The following is a 25,108-nucleotide window of genomic DNA, read 5'->3' as shown; positions in this document are numbered from 1 at the left end:
TCACACTCTCTCTCCCTCTCACACTCTCTCTCTCCCTCTCACACTCCCTCTCTCTCTCTCTCCCTCTCACACTCCCTCTCTCTCTCTCCCTCTCACACTCTCTCTCTCCCTCTCACACTCCCTCTCTCTCTCTCTCCCTCTCACACTCCCTCTCTCGCTCCCTCTCACACTCCCTCTCTCTCTCCCTCTTACACTCCCTCTCTCTCTCCCTCTCACACTCCCTCTCTCGCTCCCTCTCACACTCCCTCTCTCTCTCCCTCACACTCCCTCTCTCTCTCTCCCTCTCACACTCTCTCTCTCCCTCTCACACTCTCTCTCCCTCTCACACTCTCTCTCCCTCTCACACTCCCTCTCTCTCCCTCTCACACTCCCTCTCTCTCCCTCTCTCTCACACTCCCTCTCTCTCTCCCTCTCACACTTCCTCTCTCTCTCTCTCTCTCTCCCTCTCACACTCCCTCTCTCTGTTGATATTGGTACTGCTCGGAAGCAATCGGGGATCGGCCCCAGAAATCCTGATCGGAGCAGTTTTTTTTTGCCCATTGCCCATTGTATCCTGCATGTTGGTCACACATGGGCGCTACCCAGCAGAAGAGTACTGCAACTGCATAATACAGGTATCAGTAGTACTGTAAATAGTCAATTATATGTGGAGCTGTTCGACAGGAATTCATTCAATACCCCTAAAGCAGAGAGATTTTCGTGTGTGTGTGTGTGTGTGTGTGTGTGTGTGTGTGTGTGTGTGTGCGTGCGTGCGTGCGCGTGTGTGTGTGTGTGTGGATGATGTCACCTTTCTGTTGAAGTGCTGTCAGAAATGCAGCCTGTGCTTTCCTGCCAGGCCTCAGAGGAACTGACCAGCTGATTTACGGGATCTCAATCTCAACAACAACACCACAAGTCACAAGCAGTTCCCATTCTGTTAGACGACGTGTGTGTCTGTGTCTGTCTGTCTTAAGGCTTTTGCACACCAAGTCCGTATTTTTCGTCCAAAATTGTTGCACGTTTTGTTGTGCCGCTCATGTTTACACACTGACTCTGAAACTTTCATCCGTCATTAATGTTTTCGGAACAGGTTCGATTTTCTGCGTTTTTTCCGCATCAGTCAAAAAGCCTTTTGCTTTTAGCTGTTTGACCCGTGTGTGTCTGTGTTTGAGAGACAGAGGAGTGGGTGAGTGGGACTCCAGTCTGAGTGGAGAGGCAGCGTCTCGCTCCACCTCACTGGCCCCTCTCTGCTCCCTCTCCCCCGGGAGCTCCACCTCACTGGCCCCTCTCTGCTCCCTCTCCCCGGGGAGCTCCACCTCACTGGCCCCTCTCTGCGCCCTCTCCCCGGAGAGCTCCACCTCACTGGCCCCTCTCTGCTCCCTCTCCCCCAGGGAGCTCCACCTCACTGGCCCCTCTCTGCTCCCTCTCCCCCGGGGAGCTCCACCTCACTGGCCCCTCTCTGCTCCCTCTCCCCCGGGGAGCTCCACCTCACTGGCCCCTCTCTGCTCCCTCTCCCCCGGGGAGCTCCACCTCACTGGCCCTTCTCTGCTCCCTCTCCCCCGGGGAGCTCCACCTCACTGGCCCCTCTCTGCTCCCTCTCCCCCGGGGAGCTCCACCTCACTGGCCCCTCTCTGCTCCCTCTCCCCCGGGGAGCTCCACCTCACTGGCCCCTCTCTGCTCCCTCTCCCCGGGGAGCGGTGCTGCAGGAGAGGACGAATATTTGTCTCGTATTGTGAATAGAACGACTAAAACGAATCAAACGCATCGGACTCAGTGTGCAAGGTTTCTGTGCGTTTTTTCCGGATGACATTAAAGCAGCTACGAGCAACTTTTTCGATTGTTATTAAACAGTATAAATTTAATATCAATGCATCACATCTTACCTCTAATAGTCGACGAGACCAAAGCCGTGTGTATCTGAGATTGCTCCCTTAGGTGATTATTAAGTCTATAGTCTGTCTAAACTCGCGCCAACAGGGGGCTCTCTAGAGCGACCGGACCGGGTAACCCGGAAGTGAAACGCGGAAGTGAAACCAGGAAGTGAAACGCAGCTGCCTTTTTACGCCGTTTGCGCTGCCTAGCAACATAACATAAACAATGTGAACGCCACGCATACTCGCGGGAACATCTCTCGTTATATTCTAACAGGTTTTTTGGAAGTTATTTTGTGGTTATGGCCGAAGTGGCTGCTGCAAACCGTTTCATTTCAATTCCTGATCTGCCCTGGCTACAGACACACTAACACTGGCCGATTCACTCGGGGTTCAAGCGAGACTACTCTGCGTTGGTATCGTCGACTATTAGAGGTAAGATGTGATGCATTGATATTAAATTTATACTGTTTAATAACAATCGAAAAAGTTGCTCGTAGCTGCTTTAAAAAGAATTATATGAAAAAAAACAGACTGTGTGTGTAAACTCCTTTAGTGTGAGTGAGTGTAGACGTTCAGCAGGGGCTCTGATGGTCTATTTGTCTATTCAGCTCAATCAGGCTTTGAAAGCAGAGATTTAAAACACATGGCAGGAACAGCAATTACTTTATTCCCTTTTTTTAAATGAATGAATGAGTTTGCACTTTCTCTCAAGGACATAGTCTCCAAATGTGATTTAGCCTATAATTTATTTACTGTTGTTGAGTAACTGTATCCAAAACCAGATGTTGAATATAGATAGTTCTAAAGTGTTGCCAATACACTGGAAATGTGCTAGATATGATGTCATATCTTTATCCGTTTGAAATGTGCTAGCTATGATGTCATATCTTTATCAGTTTGAAATGTGCTAGCTATGATGTCATATCTTTATCAGTTTGAAACGTGGTGTGTGATGGAACTAGCTAGTGCATCCTCTCCACTGGAGTGTTTTCCTGTGTTGAGTCGAGAGTTCTGTGTTTGGTGTTAATAGACAGAGCATTATGTGGGAGGAGCCACATTCAGCCCACGTCCTGCCAGTGAACACATCATTCTGGTCTCTTCCTCCTGTGAGAGAAGAGCCGCTTACATAAGTGTCAGAGTGATGCAGCCACAAACACTGACAATGGAGAGACAATAGCCAAATGCATGTCGGCGTTTCTTCTTGTGCTTTTGAGCTTCCTTCGTACGCTACATCCCCACTTTAAAGATGGATGCAGATGTGTTAGTGAAGAGAGTCAGATGTTTCGAAGCTGTGACATCATTCTCCATCCTTCTCATTTGATTCTATACTAGGCATCTCGATTCCATCACTGACATCATCAGCGATGTCACAATGCCTCCTTGTGTGTGTGTGCCCCCTTATGACATCACTGCTGACATCATCAGTGTGTGTGCCCCCTTATGACATCACTGATGACATCATCAGTGATGTCACAGTGCCTCCTTGTGTGTGTGTGTGCGTCTGTCAGTGGGACAAAAATGTAAACAGAACAGAGCCCTCATTGCTAAACTTCTATAGATATACTGTAGACAGACAGATTTGTGAAATGTGTTTTGCGAATGGGACCCACAGTGGTCTTGTAAAGATTGTACGATCACATAGCCCCCTTAGGCGCGTTCACACCCAAAGCGCTTTTTTCAGTCAGAACACTATGAAATTCGTGTTGAGAGCACTTCCATTGTGCACAAAACAGAGCGTTTTTTTGCACTCCGTTTGTTTTCCCCTGTAGTCGCGTGCAGTACGGATCAGAACACAATGACCACACGGACGGTAGCCAGCTAGTTTTGTCTGTTTGATGTTGTTCACTGTCCACATGAAAGCCAGATTATTGATAATTCTGGCAGCAGCCGAGGTTGAAAATCCCTCGGGAGGAGAAAAGGGAGGAAGAGTAAAAAAGACGATCAGGGCGCTTTTCCTCTAATGTTCAACTTTTTTCATCTTAAAATTAGAATGCGTGCCATGAACGCACACGCTTCACCACCGTCCACACTCCACCTTGGCTGGAGAGAGTTTCTCTTGAAAGGCTTTTGTTTTTGCGTGAGGCGTTCAGGAAGCGAAGGATTCTGTAGCAAAGGATTCTAAGTACAGTTAGATTTTGAAGCAGGCGCCGGCACCTTCGCGCTTTCTTGCTGAATGGCTTCCCTTTCCTGTCTGTGCAGGAACTCTGATATACCTGCTTCAGTCTGCCAAACAGTCTGGCTGATGAAAAGGAGCAGACGTTTCATTTGTTTACCCCAGAACCAGGCTCCTCCCCCTATCGTCTTTTCTCCCAATAGACCCTTCTCATGGGGGCCATTTTGTGTCGAAAAGGCAGGGTCAACACAGGTGCAAGCAAAACACTAATGAGGGTTTCCAACTTCCATGATTGGAATGTGGAAACCCTCATTAGTGTTTTGCTTGCACCTGTGTTTATTCTGCCTTTTCGACCCAAAATGGCCCCCATGAGAAGGGTCTATTGTTCATGACCAATTTTCCCCTGCCTAATGGTTCTTATCCACTAGAGGCCGCCCTCGCTCCACAGAACTGCCCGCTTGTAGGCGGGCTTCGATATTTGTTCCTTGCTACACCTGATTACACAAACAACAGCGTTTGTCCAATCAGGGCCCAGTGTTTCCGTTATCCGGTAATTGCCGTACTTATACTGTTAAAATTAATCAAAGTCCAACAAATTAAAAATCTCCACGCGCGCTCTGATTGAATGTGTGGCTCACCTAAAAGTAGCTAGCGGCCAGCTAGCAGCCAGCTAGCTAGCGCGAGACTCATCACTCAGACCCCCTTCTCACCGAACGCGAGCCTAAGTGATAAACTCGCATGTACTCGCCCTGCAGCTTGGTTGGCTGCCTTGCTGTATTTCCGTCTTCAATTGGTCTATTTCGGTTTTGGCCCCTCCTCTCGTCTTGTCGCCTGCAATGTCCTGACGCCAGGTATCCCACCATGCTTTGCAAGCTGGTGAGCGACAAGATGGCAGCGAGGGAAGGAGGGGCATTTTGAAATCGACCAATTAAAGACGGAAATACAGCAAGGCAGCCAACCACGTTGTAGCAGCGGGGCAGGGCTGACTGGGCGAGTGCGAGTACAGGCGAGTTTATCGCGGGCGGTGTGTAGGAGCCGTCATTCTTCCTTCAGAGTCTCGGATGCGCAGGTCCTCTAACTACTGGGAGGTCGGCTCCAATGGCTTCACGCGATATACACGTTATCAATACACAGTTTCCAATACCGAGCCATTATTCACATGGAAGTGCCAAAGTTTTTAGTTCAGACACAGCCTTCTTCGGCTGTGTCATTTTGGGTTTCGACTGCTCCACAGCGCCGTCGCCGGAAGTATCGGTTCTAGATATATTTTGTAGACATTGTTACCTCCGGTCTACATTCCACTTCTATTGAATTGAAAATAAATCTAAAATTCAAGATCACAAAGTACATTTATTTGCATTAATTTGATTCCCAATCACGACACACTGGTAAGAATGATTAATATCTAATTAAAAATGCTTTGAAATGCAAAATAATGGCGTTTTAAACATGCGATACAAAGATGCGATTAATCGCGATTAACTATGGTTAATCGCAAGATTAATCGTGATTAATAAAATTAATCGTTTGACAGCCCTACTATTTACAAGAAAAATGTGTGGCCAAACCTCTGCCTGGTAGTGTCTGTATTGCAGTCCTTTATGTGAGCAGGTGGTTATGTAATGTTGGACAAACAATGTCCAGTTCCCTCATTGCTTGATGAATTGGTGCTGAAAAGGGCAGAGAGGTATTTGATATGAGGGAGAGGGTTCTGCTACACTTGTCATTGTAAACACATGCCTTTGTGCATCCAGCCTGCAGCAGGTATTGTAAACGCTTCCCGATGTTTCTTATGTAAGAATTGTATTATCTCGACCAGGCGAATGCCTGGAGGGGATTATGTTTTCGCTCGGGTGTAGGTGTGAGTCTGGGTTCCCGTTCCCTGTTGCTCTGAGTAGGGAGGCGGGGCAAAGCTGGGCAGCTCCACCCCCCAGAGGAGCCAGGAGCCAGTCAGACAGGCCGTTTACAACAACACGACTGATGCAAAAAAAACTAGGGATGCACCGATCGATCGGCACGTGACCGGAAATGGCCGATTTCCACGTGATCGGCCTCGATCGGTGATCTGCGCCGGTCACTCTAAAATGCCGATTCTGTGAGCCGATTTTCAAGTGACGTGCGCGCACCCAAAAGCAGCGAGACCGACGGATGAGTTGCAGCCAAAACGAAAGTTGCCACTACACACATGCCACAGCATGTCTTCGTCAGTGTGGAGCCGCGGACTGGAGGGGCCGGGTAGGTTGTTTGGAGTCCACTCCAGTCCAGTCTGAGCGGCTCGCTTCACCTCACCCCTCTTCCGCGACCAGCTGCACTCCACATCACCGCTGCCTGCTGCTGCTGCTGCTATCTGCCAGTCACGTTGTAACGTGGATACAGGAGAGGACTTTTGTTTCGTATTGCGAATAGAACGACGAACATAATAATAAAACGCATCGGACCAGTGTGCAAGGTTTACTGTGCGAGATTTTTTTTTTTCGAATGGTGGATTAAAAAAAACGGGCTGTGTGTAAACTACGATATTCAAACTGAGTCAACTCAAACTCATTTCCTCATCTAGGCTACTCAATAACAGCCAATCCACAACTGTAGAGTGGGCATGGCTTCGAAGGTATCTGGGCTCCAGAGCTATAGGCTATAAACTCCTTGTCCATCGATAACATTTTGACGTTTATTTATTTTATTTTATTCGTTTATTTGGCAGGGACATATACAAAAAAAACATTAAACCCCATAGGGGAAGATATGCTTTGTAACAGATTCAGCCATAGGCTACTTTCCATCTGAAGCCCCTGTTCTGTTGCACGTTTTTTCTTTTGGAAAAGTAAATGCATGATAGCTGTGGGATATACTGGAATTAATTGTTTTATATTCATTGTATTTACACAAAAAAGAACAGCTCTGTCCAGTAACCTGGAACACTTTTATTTTGAGATGTTTTTGAGTGAGATCGTCCTACCTCATGCAAATGATAAGAATGTGACATGCATGTTAATTTTCTATTAAAGCAAAGTAAAAAAAAAAAAAAAACATCAAAAAATAACCCGTCAATTATTGTTCTTAGAAAGAAAATCGGAATCGGCAAAAATCGGTATCGGCAAGTCAGACTATTCAAAAATCGGAAATCGGAATCGGCCAACAAAATCGCAATCGGTGCATCCCTAAAAAAAACACAACTGTGAATATCCAAAATGGTTGCATATGCGACCGACCATTATTTTAGAGTGTGCGGGTACAAATTGCACACAGCCGCATTGCGAGTGCATGCAGGTTGATTGGCTGATGTGCGAGTCCATACTGCAGAGCTTCCTTCACTTGTGTCGCTATTCAATCTCCTGCGTGTGTGTGTGTGTGTGTGTGTGTGTGTGTGTGTACGCTTCAGTAGAATCTATGTCGACAACACTGGCTGGCTGCTTGAAACACGACGCGCGATCTGTCTAGACACTGAGTGAACAAAGTGAAAGTAAAAAAAGTGCAGGCGGACAAATGCAGTTTGACTGCGTCGCTCGTCGGGTAACGTTATGTACGCTCAGCCTACACTGCCCTCCAAATCAAAACCGCAGTAACTACAATTTTGGTCCAAATTGAGTTATTATTGAAATTGAACTTTTAGATATCTGTTTTATCATGTGACAAATGTTCTAAGTTCAGTCTTGCTCTATATTTGAAAAAAAGTTATAAAAGTATAAAAGTTGCAGTAACTATGAAATCCAACCAAAAACCAGACAAAACTGCAGTAACTACACTTACTGCAGTTTGATTTGCTTTTCACAGAGCTTCAGCTGGACTTAAACGGAGATAAACGCCGTAACTACACTTTGAGGTGTAGTTAGTGTAGGATACAAAATAACGCATCACTGAAATTCTTTCAGTCTGTGCTAATTAGGTTTACAGAAAAAAAACACTAATGAATGCCAACAATACACATTTCAGGATAAATGACAAGAAATATGGTGTCACGATATGGCACTTGTGTATCGATAATGTATCGCAAGAGGATCACGATTGATATTGTGATTTTTTTATTATTTTTTGTCCCACCGCTGTCATGTGAACTAAGCACATTCAACATGCAATAAGTCCTTGTGTTTAAAACAGGTCTTTGTCAACGTTCCCCTTGCTGACCGTGCTGTGCTCAGCCTAAATGTGTCTCAGTGCACCTACTGCACAGCCAACGCATGACTTCAGAGAGACAGATGATCCACAGGGGGGCCACAAGTCCCCAGCCACCAAACCCAGAGACTGTGTGAACAAGCACAGTGGAGCTGCTTTTTATAGGTCAGCCATAAAAGCAGAGCATGATGGAGAGAAATAGAGAATCCACTGATCCCACTATAATAGATGTACAGTAAGAAGCCTGATCACCCTCCTCTGCTGCTTATGTGCACCAAGAGGGCTATAGGCCAGTTCGTTTACATGTGGAACAGGGTTGTGTTTGTGGCTGGCTATAAATTCCTCTTATGAGCTCACTTCAGAGGTGCATGCTCGCAAGAGAGGTTCTTTCCTCCCATTCATCCTCGTGTTCAACAGGAGCGAGGGTGAAGAAATCTCCCTGCATTGGCTTTTAGCTGCAGCCAGTACACAGGATAGAGCATTTCAGAATAACGAGGAGTACCTGCGAGATGCTCAGAAGCCTTTGTCAAAATTGGAGTGGCTTGCAGCAACCAAGTAAAACATGTTTGCCCCCATCAGCACTTTGTGCAGTAGTGTAGCTTGTAGTGATGTGAGAGTAACGTCTCCCTGTGAGGCCTGCTGCTCCTCTGAAGCGCTGTCCTCCATGCCTCCTTTCAAGGACCAGAGAGCGTTGGGAACATCTATAGTCGTGTTTCCATTACCCTTAGAAATGCGCTAAATCTAAATATCGCAATAAAAATCGGGTAATGGAAACACGTACATTTCGAAAAACCTCCCAAATATCGCAAAAAGTTTTTGCGCTCTCATGAGGTGGTTTTTCAGACGTGTCGATATAGCAGTTTATCGCGAAAGTGTAATGGAAACACATTTTCTGCATTTGCGCGTCATGTGACCCATCTTCTCCTTTGGAAAAGGAGCGGAAAATGAAGGAGAAAGGGTTCGATAAGCCGTGGCTAAACCTCCGCAGCAAGTGGAAAACTTTGAAGCAACGCTACCTAGCAGAAAGTAATGTTTAATGGCAGAAATCGGTCCATGGTGACAGGCTGCCTGTGTGTGTGTGCGCATTTGGCACAGCGGCGAGATGAGGGGATGAAAAGCACACACCGGTGCGGTGCTGCTGACTGAAGTGAATACAGTGAGTAATAGCCTACATGTTTCAGGTGCAATGTTATAATACACAACATTCTGATTATTGTACCAAATCAGCCTTTTTTCCCCTCCATCTCTAAATCGGACCAGTTTTATTTCCTTTTTTCCTCTTGTCTGTTGCGCTCACTGCATTCACCGCAGCCAGCAACATGTTGCCACTCGTTTTCTTTTGTATTGATAATCAGGCTCGTTTATATGCGTTGTAACTTCATGTGGTGATTTGCATTGACCATTGGTTGGATTTGAGCATGCAGGGGACGGGATATGGGGCAGATCCCCGTGCGTAATCACTGTGGCAGCTGCTGGTAACGGGGAATTGCGTTCAGGTGTGCGTGCCGTCACCGACTTCAAACTCAACTTCAATGGAAACGCCTGCAAGTCGCAATTGTACTTTGTCGAAGTTGTCGAAATATCGCAATTATTTTGCGAAAAACTGTAATGGAAACACAGCTTATAAGAGAGCGTGTGAAACAGAGGTCATCATGAAGGATGCACTGTGTTTTCACGGGTCTTTCTTCAAGCTTTCTGCAGGATGACGTATGTTTGGCTTTGCTCAGCCAATATCCCAGAACCCAAGTGTCTGTCAGTGTGCATATATCCATGCAAACAGACCAGAGACTCCAGGCTACCTTCTCAAGTGACAACACCTCTGCCCTCAGAGCCCTCCGAGCATGCAAGAACCTGGGAACATCAGTAAACCATCCACTCACTTAGCAAGCTGTCAAGCTCCACAGCCATACTGTAACCGCATTGTACTGAAGATCAGTGGCTACCTAAACTCCCCACTGTAAGCAGTGCTGTATGTTGCTATGTTGTGTGCCCATGTTCCTGTATAGCTCAATAGTTGGCAGCACAGAGATGGAAGTTCAATGCATTCGTGGTACACGCTAAAAGTATATGCATTCAAACATATACTTTAACACTATTGGATCAAATCATCTACCAAATGACACAGAAATGTGTCATAAGTCCGTTAGTATTGATTTCTTCTGTCCCCCTCAATGCCGTCACACCAGCAGTGGACATTACCATGGAATCTGACGCCATTTTTTAATTACTACGGATGAATCTCCATCCATTACACTTTTATTTTTTTATTATGTTTTCTGATTCTCTCCCCCCGGTGTTGTATGGTGCCCTGCGTGCCCCACCCCCCTCAACTGCAAACCCCTCCTCCGTGGGAGTGTCTCTGGTGGCTCTCTGCTCTGAATTTTCCGCTGCACGTTTCAAAGTGCGCTGGCTACACCCAGCCTATTTTCACAGTGTTCCGCCGTTTTTGTCGCCGGCTCCCAGCGCTTCCAGCTGAGAATAATTTATCTTTTCAGAAAGACGCTGGTGTCGGGTGCTCCTTTTCTGGCAACTAATCATGTGGAGGGGCTATCGCAACAGACAGAAAGGCTCAATTGTGGGAGCAGATTGGCTGCTGTTCACAGGCACAGCTAACGTTACAGCATGCATCGGTTTCCGTGTGCCCACGGCTTCTTCTCTGTTTTTTTCCTCACCTTTCTCTAATCTGGAGAGCACTGTCGCCACCTAATAGGTCCGTAAAATAGCTTATACACCTTCAACATCCCCCATATTTTTACAGGAGATGCATCAGGCTTTGATCCACGTCCCACCGTCAAAAAACGCAATTGACGACTTTAGTCGTCATTGGCACTCTACGTTACTATTTGAATTGACGACTTTAGTCGTCATTGGCACTCAATGAGTTAATGACACCCTGCTTGGCAGGTATATGTTTTTTGTTGTTTTTGTATTGTGCATGCTCAGCATGTTTGTTGTATGGTATTGACTTATTGCTATTGACGTGATTCTTCACATTCCATGCGTATCCAGTGCAGAGATGACTGTTGGAGGAAGGTGGAGGTTGTGTGATCCATAGGGAATGGTATGAAGGTCACGGACTGGTCCCTGAGGCTAACCACAGCTGAGCAAACACACAGCCAGACTACCAATTACACACACACACAAACACACACACACACACACACACACACACACACACACACACACACACACACACACATTGAGCTAGACTACCAAGCTTCTTACTGTACCTCCTATGCTGGAGCTGCTGCTGCAGAAAGACAATCAATACTGTAAAGATTAGATAATCATACGGTGGGAGGTTAAAGGCCCCCTGCAGTCAGTAGTTCTACCTGTGTAACGCTTGGTGTTCCATGTCAAACACACATGAGCGCCCCCTGCAGTCAGTTGTTCTACCTGTGTAACGCTTGGTGTTCCATGTCAAACACACATGAGCGCCACCTGCAGTCAGTTGTTCTACCTGTGTAACGCTTGGTGTTCCATGTCAAACACACATGAGCGCCACCTGCAGTCAGTTGTTCTACCTGTGTAACGCTTGGTGTTCCATGTCAAACACACATGAGCGCCCCCTGCAGTCAGTTGTTCTACCTGTGTAACGCTTGGTGTTCCATGTCAAACACACATGAGCGCCCCCTGCAGTCAGTTGTTCTACCTGTGTAACGCTTAGTGTTCCATGTCAAACACACATGAGCGCCCCCTGCAGTCAGTTGTTCTACCTGTGTAACGCTTGGTGTTCCATGTCAAACACACATGAGTGCTCCCTGCAGTCAGTTGTTCTACCTGTGTAACGCTTGGTGTTCCATGTCAAACACACATGAGCGCCACCTGCAGTCAGTTGTTCTACCTGTGTAACGCTTAGTGTTCCATGTCAAACACACATGAGCGCCCCCTGCAGTCAGTTGTTCTACCTGTGTAACGCTTGGTGTTCCATGTCAAACACACATGAGCGCCCCCTGCAGTCAGTTGTTCTACCTGTGTAACGCTTGGTGTTCCATGTCAAACACACATGAGCGCCCCCTGCAGTCAGTTGTTCTACCTGTGTAACGCTTGGTGTTCCATGTCAAACACACATGAGCGCCCCCTGCAGTCAGTTGTTCTACCTGTGTAACGCTTGGTGTTCCATGTCAAACACACATGAGCGCCCCCTGCAGTCAGTTGTTCTACCTGTGTAACGCTTGGTGTTCCATGTCAAACACACATGAGTGCTCCCTGCAGTCAGTTGTTCTACCTGTGTAACGCTTGGTGTTCCATGTCAAACACACATGAGCGCCACCTGCAGTCAGTTGTTCTACCTGTGTAACGCTTGGTGTTCCATGTCAAACACACATGAGCGCCCCCTGCAGTCAGTTGTTCTACCTGTGTAACGCTTGGTGTTCCATGTCAAACACACATGAGCGTGCACTTTATAATCGCTCCTCATCATTTGCACCAAAGAACTTACATTGATAAGAACTGAAGGCTAATAGCTTGTTCCACTGCAGCATAATGACTGCAGTGTTGTTGTAAAAACAGCTTTGTCTCTTGCCTTCATTAAACTCTTTGTCTGCCCCCACACCAGAAATACCGGCAGCAGTATGCCGCCATACTTGTTCCCCCGCATCTCCGTTAAAACGTTAGTTTAGAATCCACAATATTGCTTATTAACGGGGGCTTTATGGAAAGATCGTAACTCGAACTGGTTAACAGTTACACCAAATTGGTCACTCAGTGGCGTTTTACGCCCACATAACTAACGTAGCTAACTAACGCTATTTACTGTATATACTGTATTTACTGTGTCTGACGTCGGACTATTATGTCTGATGTCATCACCTGTTTTTAGCAACAGCTTTTTTTTATTTTTACTTTGACTACCAAATGAGGTCATTTGTCCAAAAGATACTGGTGAAGAGTGTGGCTAATCAACAGACCAGGTCATGACTCACCAATACTCGTTGGGCCCTATTCTCCCACAGGCCTTCGGCGCTAAAACGGGCCTTAACCGCAAAAAAACGTGCCTTGCGCCTGTTTTGGGACGATATCAATATGGCTTTACGCTGCCAAATGCGCTTTAGGCCGAATGGGCGTGGCGCAGTCCCAGAATGGGCCAAAGTGGGCGTGTCGGCCTTAAATCTCGGCGTACTGATATCTTCGCACCTGGCGTAAATTTAGCACTTTGCGCCTTTGAAAACCAGGCCTATTCAGTGCGCCAGTGCTCTTCTGCCTCTCCCCTGTCACCCTTCTCTGTCTCTCTCTGAAACCAGGCCTATTCAGTGCGCCAGTGCTCTTCTGCCTCTTCTCTGTCACCCTTCTCTCTCTCTCTCTGACTCCCTCGCTTAGACAGGCACAACACACTTCCCATAGGAAAAATAAGTTGTAAGTTGTCTGGCCTGTCCCAGCATGCATTGTGCTTCTCCATTTCGCTACTAAATAGCAACCAAATGAGGCGAAATAGATATAAAAGGTCGATCTAAATTAATGTGTAATGGTAACACAACCTGCAATTGTACACATTTCAATATTGGACCAAATGAAACATCGAAATGAATACACCACCCTATGTGAAACATATATGTCCTCCTGGGCCTATATATATCTCTTGTCGAATTAACGTGATTTAGATAAGTGACAGCGGAACGCGCTGCGGAACGCTTTCTACTGTCATGTGCTATACTGTGATGTCCGCTCCAATAACTTGGCCCTACTTCACATTTAGTTTTACAATAAAAACACATTTATGCAATGACTTTACATAATGTAGGGTATATTTATGTGCATCATTCTACCTGCAGCAGGGGAGAGAAAACGATATCGTTCTGGACAAACTTTCACCAATATAAAATTAATCTCATCATATAGGGATAGGCTATATTTTTCTAGCTGATGCCTTTAGAACATTCTTTTCACTTTGATCTTGCTATAGTGTAGCGTATTTACATGCTTGCAGTATTTAAACTGCAGTTAGATTGGTTTGAGAAGCATAATAATATGGAATAATAGCCTATAATGGAGACAGACAGACTGGATGAAGGGAGGGGGGGGGGCAGAGCGCTTGGCTTTCGTCAGGTTTTGCGGGACCACTGGAATTGGAGCTAAAAAGGCAAGCGTGCGATTCGTTTATTGCACTTATCCAATGAGCATGACGGTGCATAATTTTACGCTTAAAAGGCGTGGTTGTAATGCTTTAGGCTGCGTTTAGCGCCAGCACGACGATATCAAGTGCGCTGGTCCACGCCCACTGATTTGCGCTGCGCCAGGCGCTCGGCCTAGAAACAACGCCGATGCAACGATAGGGGCCAATATCTTCAAAATGACAAAATACACTGACTGGACGGAGGCTTTAAGCTTGAAGGACACTCTCCAACGTGATCCCTGCAGTTCTTTGATCATTGCTTTAACTTCCCATCTATTCATGCATGCACCATCTTATTCACCCACCCATTCAATTCCCAGGGGCATAGAAAACAACTGCAGAGACGTGTAATTCAGTCGCTAAAGGAGAGACGTGTAATTCAGTCGCTAAAGGAGAGACTTGTAATTCAGTCACTAAAGGAGAGACGTGTAATTCAGTCGCTAAAGGAGAGACGTATAATTCAGTCGCTAAAGGAGAGACGTATAATTCAGTCGCTAAAGGAGAGACGTGTAATTCAGTCGCTAAAGGAGAGACATAATTCAGTCGCTAAAGGAGAGACGTGTAATTCAGTCGCTAAAGGAGAGACGTATAATTCAGTCGCTAAAGGAGAGACGTGTAATTCAGTCGCTAAAGGAGAGACGTATAATTCAGTCGCTAAAGGAAAGACGTGTAATTCAGTCGCTAAAGGAGAGACGTGTAATTCAGTCGCTAAAGGAGAGACGTATAATTCAGTCGCTAAAGGAGAGACGTATAATTCAGTCGCTAAAGGAGAGACGTATAATTCAGTCGCTACAGGAGAGACGTATAATTCAGTCGCTAAAGGAGAGACGTATAATTCAGTCGCTAAAGGAGAGACGTATAATTCAGTCGCTAAAGGAGAGACGTATAATTCAGTCGCTAAAGGAGAGACGTATAATTCAGTCGCTAAAGGAGAGACGTATAATTCAGTCGCTAAAGGAGAGACGTATAATTCAGTCGCTACAGGAGAGACGTATAATTCAGTCGCTACAGGAGAGACGTATAATTCAGTCGCTAAAGGAGAGACGTATAATTCAGTCGCTAAAGGAGAGACGTATAATTCAGTCGCTAAAGGAGAGACGTATAATTCAGTCGCTAAAGGAGAGACGTATAATTCAGTCGCTAAAGGAGAGACGTATAATTCAGTCGCTAAAGGAGAGACGTATAATTCAGTCGCTAAAGGAGAGACGTGTAATTCAGTCGCTAAAGGAGAGACGTGTAATTCAGTCGCTAAAGGAGAGACGTGTAATTCAGTCGCTAAAGGAGAGACGTGTAATTCAGTCGCTAAAGGAGAGACGTGTAATTCAGTCGCTAAAGGAGAGACGTGTAATTCAGTCGCTAAAGGAGAGACGTGTAATTCAGTCGCTAAAGGAGAGACGTGTAATTCAGTCGCTAAAGGAGAGACGTGTAATTCAGTCGCTAAAGGAGAGACGTATAATTCAGTCGCTAAAGGAGAGACGTGTAATTCAGTCGCTAAAGGAGAGACGTATAATTCAGTCGCTAAAGGAGAGACGTATAATTCAGTCGCTAAAGGAGAGACGTGTAATTCAGTCGCTAAAGGAGAGACGTGTAATTCAGTCGCTAAAGGAGAGACGTGTAATTCAGTCGCTAAAGGAGAGACGTATAATTCAGTCGCTAAAGGAGAGACGTATAATTCAGTCGCTAAAGGAGAGACGTGTAATTCAGTCGCTAAAGGAGAGACGTGTAATTCAGTCGCTAAAGGAGAGACGTGTAATTCAGTCACTAAAGGAGAGACGTGTAATTCAGTCGCTAAAGGAGAGACGTGTAATTCAGTCGCTAAAGGAGAGACATATAATTCAGTCGCTAAAGGAGAGACGTATAATTCAGTCGCTAAAGGAGAGACGTGTAATTCAGTCGCTAAAGGAGAGACATATAATTCAGTCGCTAAAGGAGAGACGTATAATTCAGTCGCTAAAGGAGAGACGTATAATTCAGTCGCTAAAGGAGAGACGTATAATTCAGTCGCTAAAGGAGAGACGTGTAATTCAGTCGCTAAAGGAGAGACGTGTAATTCAGTCGCTAAAGGAGAGACGTATAATTCAGTCGCTAAAGGAGAGACGTATAATTCAGTCGCTAAAGGAGAGACGTATAATTCAGTTGCTAAAGGAGAGACGTATAATTCAGTCGCTAAAGGAGAGACGTGTAATTCAGTCGCTAAAGGAGAGACGTGTAATTCAGTCGCTAAAGGAGAGACGTATAATTCAGTCGCTAAAGGAGAGACGTGTAATTCAGTCGCTAAAGGAGAGACGTGTAATTCAGTCGCTAAAGGAGAGACGTGTAATTCAGTCGCTAAAGGAGAGACGTATAATTCAGTCGCTAAAGGAGAGACGTGTAATTCAGTCAGTTTAGCTGTATGGGACAGCTAAACTGAGCCTAAAGTTACAGTATGGAAAACAGTTTAGCTGTATGGGACAGCTAAACTGAGCCTAAAGTTACAGTATGGAAAACAGTTTAGCTGTATGGGACAGCTAAACTGACCCTAAACTTACAGTACTGTATGTGGTGTGCAGCAGGCTTTAGCCAGCTGAGCCACCAGGACACTTTGCTGCTTCAGTATATCTGCCAGTAATAGAAATGTAGTAGTGATAGAACACACACGCGCGCGCGCACACACACACGCACACACACATACACACACATACACACACACACACACACACACACACACACACACATACACACACACACACACACACACACGCACACACACACACACACATACACACACATACACACACACACACACACACATACACACACACACACACACACACATACACACACACACACACACATACACACACACACACACACAGTGCCGTAGCTACTTGGAAGTTGGTGTGTTGGCAGAATTGGTTGCTGAGTTGGCGTGAGCTTCTGGCATTGCAAGCTGCTCCTGGACGGGATCTCTTCCTGTGTTGGACCGCAGTTCTGTTTGTTCAGCGGGCCTGGACAGACACAGCTGACCTGAGATCAGTCAGTCCTGTTTGTTCAGCGGGCCTGGACAGACACACAGCTGACCTGAGATCAGTCAGTCCTGTTTGTTCAGCGGGCCTAGACAGACACACAGCTGACCTGAGATCAGTCAGTCCTGTTTGTTCAGCGGGCCTGGACAGACACACAGCTGACTTGAGATCAGTCAGTCCTGTTTGTTCAGCGGGCCTGGACAGACACACAGCTGACCTGAGATCAGTCAGTCCTGTTTGTTCAGCAGGCCTGGACAGACACACAGCTGACCTGAGATCAGTCAGTCCTGTTTGTTCAGCGGGCCTAGACAGACACACAGCTGACCTGAGATCAGTCAGTCCTGTTTGTTCAGCGGGCCTGGACAGACACACAGCTGACCTGAGATCAGTCAGTCCTGTTTGTTCAGCGGGCCTGGACAGACACACAGCTGACCTGAGATCAGTCAGTCCTGTTTGTTCAGCGGGCCTGGACAGACACACAGCTGACCTGAGATCAGTCAGTCCTGTTTGTTCAGCGGGCCTGGACAGACACACAGCTGACCTGAGATCAGTCAGTCCTGTTTGTTCAGCGGGCCTGGACAGACACACAGCTGACCTGAGATCAGTCAGTCCTGTTTGTTCAGCGGGCCTAGACAGACACACAGCTGACCTGAGATCAGTCAGTCCTGTTTGTTCAGCGGGCCTGGACAGACACACAGCTGACCTGTGATCATTTATTTATCTGACAATCTTTTACCTGATCCCGACATTTTAACACAAATATCTGTACTTTTTCTAATCCTTACATTTTCAAAACAGGCTAATTACTTTATTAGTACCCTTGTACCCTGCTAACTTTGTTGCGACTAAGCACGCCCTGGTCCATGGTCATGGATCTTGATATTAATAATTATTTTTGATATTCATAATTAATTATTTTTTTATTTTGTATTGATTCTTATCCATTGGTAACTTCATACCTCATATCAACATTTCATGCTTACTCTGAATTTTAACCCCTCAAATGCCAGTTTACTGTACTTACTGTACAATAAAATTTACAGTAGAAAACACAAAATATGATTTTTTTCCCTTCCCATGAATGCCACCTGGATCTTCCATGGTGGGATTATCATAGCTTTGGATTTGTCACATTTTTCGCGGAGGAATTATTTTCTTCCATCTTCCATCTTTTGAGAATTGCAAATTTGCATTTTTTCCTACTAAGCACACACTGGTCCATGGTCATGGATCTTGATGTTAGTACTTATTTTTTATATTCATAATTAACTATTTTCTTATTTTTTATTGATTCTTATCCATTGGTAACGTCATTCCTCATACCTCATATCCGTGGTTTGACATCCGGGTGAAGACACACGCTTGAACGACGCCATTAAGACCATGAGCAAGAGAGCACAGACGCTGGGCTCCACCTATGACGCTCTGACCGCCTCCCCGCCCGAGAGGCTCCTTCACGGGCATCGGACTTACTGTGCCTCGGTGCTTTGCGCATACCTCAAACCGGAAGCAATTGAAAGCCCTTAGAACGCCACGACTATCTTAGAGATCCTGACTCAATTTTCGACGCTGATTCCAGAAATGCCAGCCGCGAGTGTCTACTGTCAATGAACGGTCGCGGAGATACGATGTACTTTCAAATAAGGTACATTTAACAAAAAAAACGTGAAACTGCCCATTTTCAACTGCGAGCTAATTTTCACAAAAAACACAAAATAGCTTCATTCCTCCATGAATCTCGGTCTAAAGGCTTCAAATGAGTAGTTTGCACCGGAAAATCTGGGTTCCCAGGTCATGTGACATGTTACCATGACGATCACTGTACTGTATATTTCATCTCAAACTGCATGCAATTGCTTGCTGTGCCAACACTGAGCAAATAGGGGCGGGGGGCAAACACAATAGAAACTACAAATTTGATGTCTTGACTCGAGCTGAGAGGTGTAAGATCAGAAAAATAATTATTTTTGGGGTAAAGTACCTGGGAGTCGATTTTTTTTTTTTTTTTTTTTGCTAAATTAACATTGAAATCAATGGGAAAACTATGCAATGTATTTTGAAGCCTTGTAACTCCACCAAATGTTCAATCAACCCCAAGGTTAGATATTAAGGTCAAATTTCAAGGTATTTGGTCCAGGATGCCCGCTGAAAAAAATGAAATAAATTAATTTTGTAAGAATTTCCTGGAGGTCTCAAAAAGGCGGTTATAATGAAAGTCAATGACCGTGCAGCCGTACCTTAGGAGTAAGTTGAGGTTAACTTGAGTTTCTCCGTGCCAGGATGATTTTTTTCTAGTCCTGGCAAGGTGAATTACCATAATAAACCAAAAAGGAAACCTGGGCTGAATTTCAGGCGTTTCGTTCCAAGATTTTCCAAATTTGCGATACCCGATTACCGCTTAGATCCGGCCAGCCGGACCAGGAGGGTACAAGGGTAATGCACGGCAGACAACAATTCTGTAAAGTTTCTCCCTCTCTCTCCAGTGTGTTACTGTTGCGCTCGCCCCTTCGGCTCATATTCACCTTATGTTCCAACACGGGGGTCAGCCAATTACTTTGTATTGTGTTGACACTTCCTGTGACAGCACAGTACTTATATTGTGTTCATTGTGTTATCGGCCTCTAGTCTCGAATCATCTGTCACTCAATGTGAAATTGCAGCCAGTGAGTCAGACTAGGTTTGAGCAGGTAAAACAGACAGCGTTTTGAACAGGAAGTCATAACACAACTGGGTCAAGTGGGCGGGGCTACATAAGGTGAATAGGATAGATTAGTGTCCTCTAGAGAGAGAGTGGCGTCAGCGGAGGACCAAAATGCGAGACTCATTAGCCAATGAACAGCCAGGAATGGGTCTCGCGCTACTTTTGCATGCGAAAATAAAGCCGATAATGTACAATTTGATTCATTTCAAGGGATGAAAAACCCTTTCAAAGTACAACACTGTCTATTTTGTTGCAACTCGACAGTGCTGCTTTTTTTACTCAAGAGTTCCACTTTCTACTTCCTGGAAAAAAACTGGTCCATTGGAGTGAATGGAGATGTCGGAACTCTTCTATTATACGGCTCTGGGATAGATGTTTCATGTTGTTATTGGCCGTTTATCAAAGGAGGTGACGTCAGCTCGTATTGAGTAAGTTACTTTATTAGTTTTAATGCACAAAATATATATTTTCTATTTATATATTTATTTTCGTGAATATGTGTCATGATTGGTCGAACTTCGTTCTGGTCTGAAGCGTTCTTTTTTGTTCTTTGGGAGATGACAACTTCCTCTGTCCAAATTAGGGCTAATAAACCAAAAAAGAATTATTGTTACTAACAAAAGATTTCAGCCATTTCAACTTCAAGTTCATGACATCAAAATCAATCGCATTCACCCCTCCATCTTAAATGAAGAAATGTTAGTGCCATAGTTAGTACTTAGTGCCAAATGTTAGTTTTTTCTTCATCCATGCAGGAATATTATCACGACTACCCGAGCCCCTCCCCCTCTCTGTCTCCCCCACAGACACACCTTCTGAACCCCTCCCCCTCTCTGTCTCCCCCACAGACACACCTTCTGAACCCCTCCCCCTCTCTGTCTCCCCCACAGACACACCTTCTGAACCCCTCCCCCTCTCTGACTCCCCCCACAGACACACCTTCTGAACCCCTCCCCCTCTCTGTCTCCCCCGCAGACACACCTTCTGAACCCCTCCCCCTCTCTGTCTCCCCCGCAGACACACCTTCTGAACCCCTCCCCCTCTCTGTCTCCCCCACAGACACACCTTCTGAACCCCTCCCCCTCTCTGTCTCCCCCACAGACACACCTTCTGAACCCCTCCCCCTCTCTGTCTCCCCCGCAGACACACCTTCTGAACCCCTCCCCCTCTCTGTCTCCCCCACAGACAGACACACCTTCTGAACCCCTCCCCCTCTCTGTCTCCCCCACAGACACACCTTCTGAACCCCTCCCCCTCTCTGTCTCCCCCACAGACACACCTTCTGAACCCCTCCCCCTCTCTGTCTCCCCCACAGACACACCTTCTGAACCCCTCCCCCTCTCTGTCTCCCCCACAGACACACCTTCTGAACCCCTCCCCCTCTCTGTCTCCCCCACAGACACACCTTCTGAACCCCTCTCCCTCTCTCTCTCCCCCACAGACACACCTTCTGAACCCCTCCCCCTCTCTGTCTCCCCCACAGACACACCTTCTGAACCCCTCCCCCTCTCTGTCTCCCCCACAGACACACCTTCTGAACCCCTCTCCCTCTCTGTCTCCCCCACAGACAGACACACCTTCTGAACCCCTCCCCCTCTCTGTCTCCCCCACAGACACACCTTCTGAACCCCTCCCCCTCTCTGTCTCCCCCACAGACACACCTTCTGAACCCCTCCCCCTCTCTGTCTCCCCCCACAGACACACCTTCTGAACCCCTCCCCCTCTCTGACTCCCCCCACAGACACACCTTCTGAACCCCTCCCCCTCTCTGTCTCCCCCACAGACACACCTTCTGAACCCCTCCCCCTCTCTGTCTCCCCCACAGACACACCTTCTGAACCCCTCCCCCTCTCTGTCTCCCCCACAGACACACCTTCTGAACCCCTCCCCCTCTCTGTCTCCCCCGCAGACACACCTTCTGAACCCCTCCCCCTCTCTGTCTCCCCCACAGACAGACACACCTTCTGAACCCCTCCCCCTCTCTGTCTCCCCCACAGACACACCTTCTGAACCCCTCCCCCTCTCTGTCTCCCCCACAGACACACCTTCTGGCAGTATCGTAAGGAGAACCCCCAGACCAAAGTCGGGGAACCTCCTCCCGACGGCCTTCCCGGCTTCAACAGTGGCGTGATGTTGTTGGACCTGGGTGCCATGCGGGCCTCAGCCCTCTACAACCAGCTTCTGGAGCCCGGCAATGTGGCCAAGCTGGCTGAGCAGTACCGCTTCAGGGGCCACCTCGGGGACCAGGACTTCTTCACCATGATCGGCATGGAGCACCCAGAGCTGTTCTCTGCCCTGGCCTGTGGCTGGAACCGCCAACTGTGCACCTGGTGGAGGGAGCACGGCTACGGAGACGTCTTCCAGCTGTACTATCGCTGTGACGGACCGGTCTATATCTACCACGGGAACTGTAACTCGCCCATACCAGATGACTGAGGAGTGCACTCGGCTGCTGCTAGCCCCTTTCACGACACAACGTTGTCGTCACTACGTTCCTACACAGTTCCTTCTACGACCATTAGAAAATCTCACAATTACGTCTCAAGAAAATCTCCCACCGTCGGAAAAAAACAATGCTCGTCTCACTGTACAAGTGCCGCAGAGACATTTCAAAGGTACTCACTGTTACACAAGGGGCTTGTGAACTTGGGCACTGGGGTTTGAAAGCTAGGCGCTGCTATTCAATATTTGTAATATTTTTCAACAACAACAAAAATCCTCAACTTTCGCTTTCCTTCCAGCCATCACAGTGCTGCTCGCTATCGGACACTGAGTCGTACGCGGCCTCGTGTTTATTGTTGCAATAGGCCTATAGCTTCCGACCAGCAGGGGTCGATAGCGAGCGTTCACAAGGCTTCTGTGCAACTGTGAGCACTGTACCTATGAAATGTCTCTGCAGCACTTGTAAGATGAGCATTGTTTGGCCAACCGCAGCTTGAGACTCAAGGTCTCTGCACACCGTCTGTTTTTTCATATCATTTTTTTAAATCCGTCATCGGAGAAAAATCTTAACGCACAGAAACCTTGCATACTGAGTCTGATGCCTTTTATTGATTCTATTTGCGATACGAGACAAAATAGTCATCCTGCTGTATCCACACGACAACACGACAGGTGACAGGCAGCAGGGCTGATCTGCAGCAGCGGTGATGTGGACTGGAGAAGGCAGACGATGGCAGCGGGTCGGGGAATGGTAGCCGTATCGCACTGGACAGGAGCTCCGTGCTCATCTTCACCTCGCCAAGCCGGCTGTGGTGCGCCGTGCCCGACTGCCGCAGCACCGTGCCCGACTGCCGCAGCACCGTGCCCGGGGGGGAGGGAGCAGAGAGGGGCCAGTGAGGTGGAGCGAGCACCGCGTCTCTCCGCTCAGAATGGAGTCCCGCTCACCCACTCCTCTGTCTCTCTCCCCAAAACAGAGACACACGGGTCAAACAGCTCGCAAAAGGCTTTTGACTGATGTGACAAAAAATGAAAAGATGGGGACCGCACTCAAGGAATATCGTTTTTAATTTTCTTTTTCTTTAGCAACAAAACGTTTTCGGCCATCCGGCCTTCATCAGTGTGTCATTTTTTTGCACACTGATGAAGGCCGGATGGCCGAAAACGTTTTGTTGCTAAAGAAAAAGAAAATTAAAAACGATATTCCTTGAGTGCGGTCCCCATCTTTTCATTTTTTGTGACATTTCTATATTGGACTACGCACCTGTCTGAGCGCAGTGGTTACCTTCTCTACTTTCAATTTGACTGATGTGACAAATGCAGAAAATCTAACCTGTTCCGAAAACTTTAATGATGGACGAACATTTCAGAGTGTGTAAACATATGAGGTTGTATTCAGGGGCCCTTTACACGAGGACGGTTTCCATTTAACGTTAGTTACAAAAGCACGTCGACAGTGTTTTCTCACTGCCAGTAGCTTAACTACAACAGTAGGGTTTGACAGATAGCTAGTCCGACAGCACAGTCTGACTGTGCTGCGCTGACCGGGAGCCTCCCGGTCCTCGCTGCTCGTTAAAGATTTCCAATAGGCGTTATTCTGATAATATATATATGTATATGTATATATGTATATGTATAATATACATATATGTTACGTTCATACCCGACAAATATTAAAACTTTAGAACAGTTTGGGGTTTTTTTTTTTTGCTTGAAAACAGCTTTTTGGCAAGTCTAAATGACTGCGGTAGGCGTACTCTACTTCCGTGTTTAAAACCGGAAAGACGATTACGAAATGATGTCATGCAGAAGCGTCCTTGTATGGGCAAAGAATAAGATGATCACACTGCCACCTAGCGACCTGGCATGTACATTACGGCGTTTTAAAAATTCAACAGCGCTCATGTAAACAGGGAGAAGGTGTGAAGGAAAAGGTGTGAAGGAAACGCTATTGTGTCGTTTCTTCCAGAAACTGTCCTCGTGTAAAGGGCCCCTTATTTTCAAACGTGCGACAATTCTTCGGACGAAAAATACGGACTTGGTGTGCAAAAGCCTTTTAATTGTGAGATTTTCTAATGGTGGTATAAGGGACTGTGTAGGAACGCAGTGACAACACAGTGGTGAAAGGGACTAGGCTGGTGCTGGACCTAAAGTAGTTCATGGACGCTTCGGTATAGCTGAAGGGAATTCTCAGATCATATTTTGCATTGTTGAGACTGAGAGGAAGAATTATGACTTCCCTGTTTTTGGGGGACATTTGTCCTGTTTGATCACTCCACTGCCTCTGCAGTCTCTGACTCTGCCCCCTGCTGGTCAGGTGGGCTACTGAAGCATTTCACTTTTTTAAGACTCAGAAAACCAGACGGCATTCTTAAACCATTGTACAATGAGAATGTGGTTCTTGTGTTGAGTAAATTAGTTATGTTGTTTTTCTCTTGTTTTTGTTCATTACTCCTTATAAGATTTAATTTACTTTGGTAAAAGATTGTTTTGGGAAGAGTCCAAAAAGAGCACTGAGCCCATGCTGAGCAAACAGTGCAATTATTTCCTAATTTAATTTAGTTGAAATTTATATCGGTCACATCAGTCAAAATATTATGTGTAATGAATAGGAGGTTAATTAATGTTTGGCAGCCACAATAAACAGATGACGCAGATTCTCTCTCAGATTCCTTCCCTCCACTTGCTCTGAGTCGCTCACTTCCTCAAGTGTTCGGTCTATAGAGAGGCAAAGTGAGGCCCTACTTCCTGCTTCAGCACTGTACCAGAGCTTTT

The 25,108-nt window shown here is 46.5% G+C and overlaps 1 protein-coding gene across 1 annotated transcript in view; it reads left to right on the top strand.

Moving 5' to 3' along the window:
- xxylt1 (xyloside xylosyltransferase 1) overlaps window positions 1-22,471 on the top strand; it is a 73,209-nt gene extending 50,738 nt beyond the window's left edge. The window contains exon 6 of the mRNA XM_083647702.1: window positions 21,934-22,471. Coding sequence (XP_083503828.1) covers window positions 21,934-22,330 — 397 coding nt within the window. The 3' untranslated portion in view covers window positions 22,331-22,471. The remainder of the gene's footprint in view (window positions 1-21,933) is intronic.
- The last annotated feature ends 2,637 nt before the right edge of the window (window positions 22,472-25,108 follow it).

The sequence above is a fragment of the Poromitra crassiceps genome, assembly GCF_964638095.1.
Source record: "Poromitra crassiceps genome assembly, chromosome: 12".
NCBI classification, from domain to species: Eukaryota; Metazoa; Chordata; class Actinopteri; order Beryciformes; family Melamphaidae; genus Poromitra; species Poromitra crassiceps.
The sequence above is the reverse complement of the archived record's forward strand: the minus strand, read 5'-3'. Positions and strand labels throughout refer to the sequence as shown.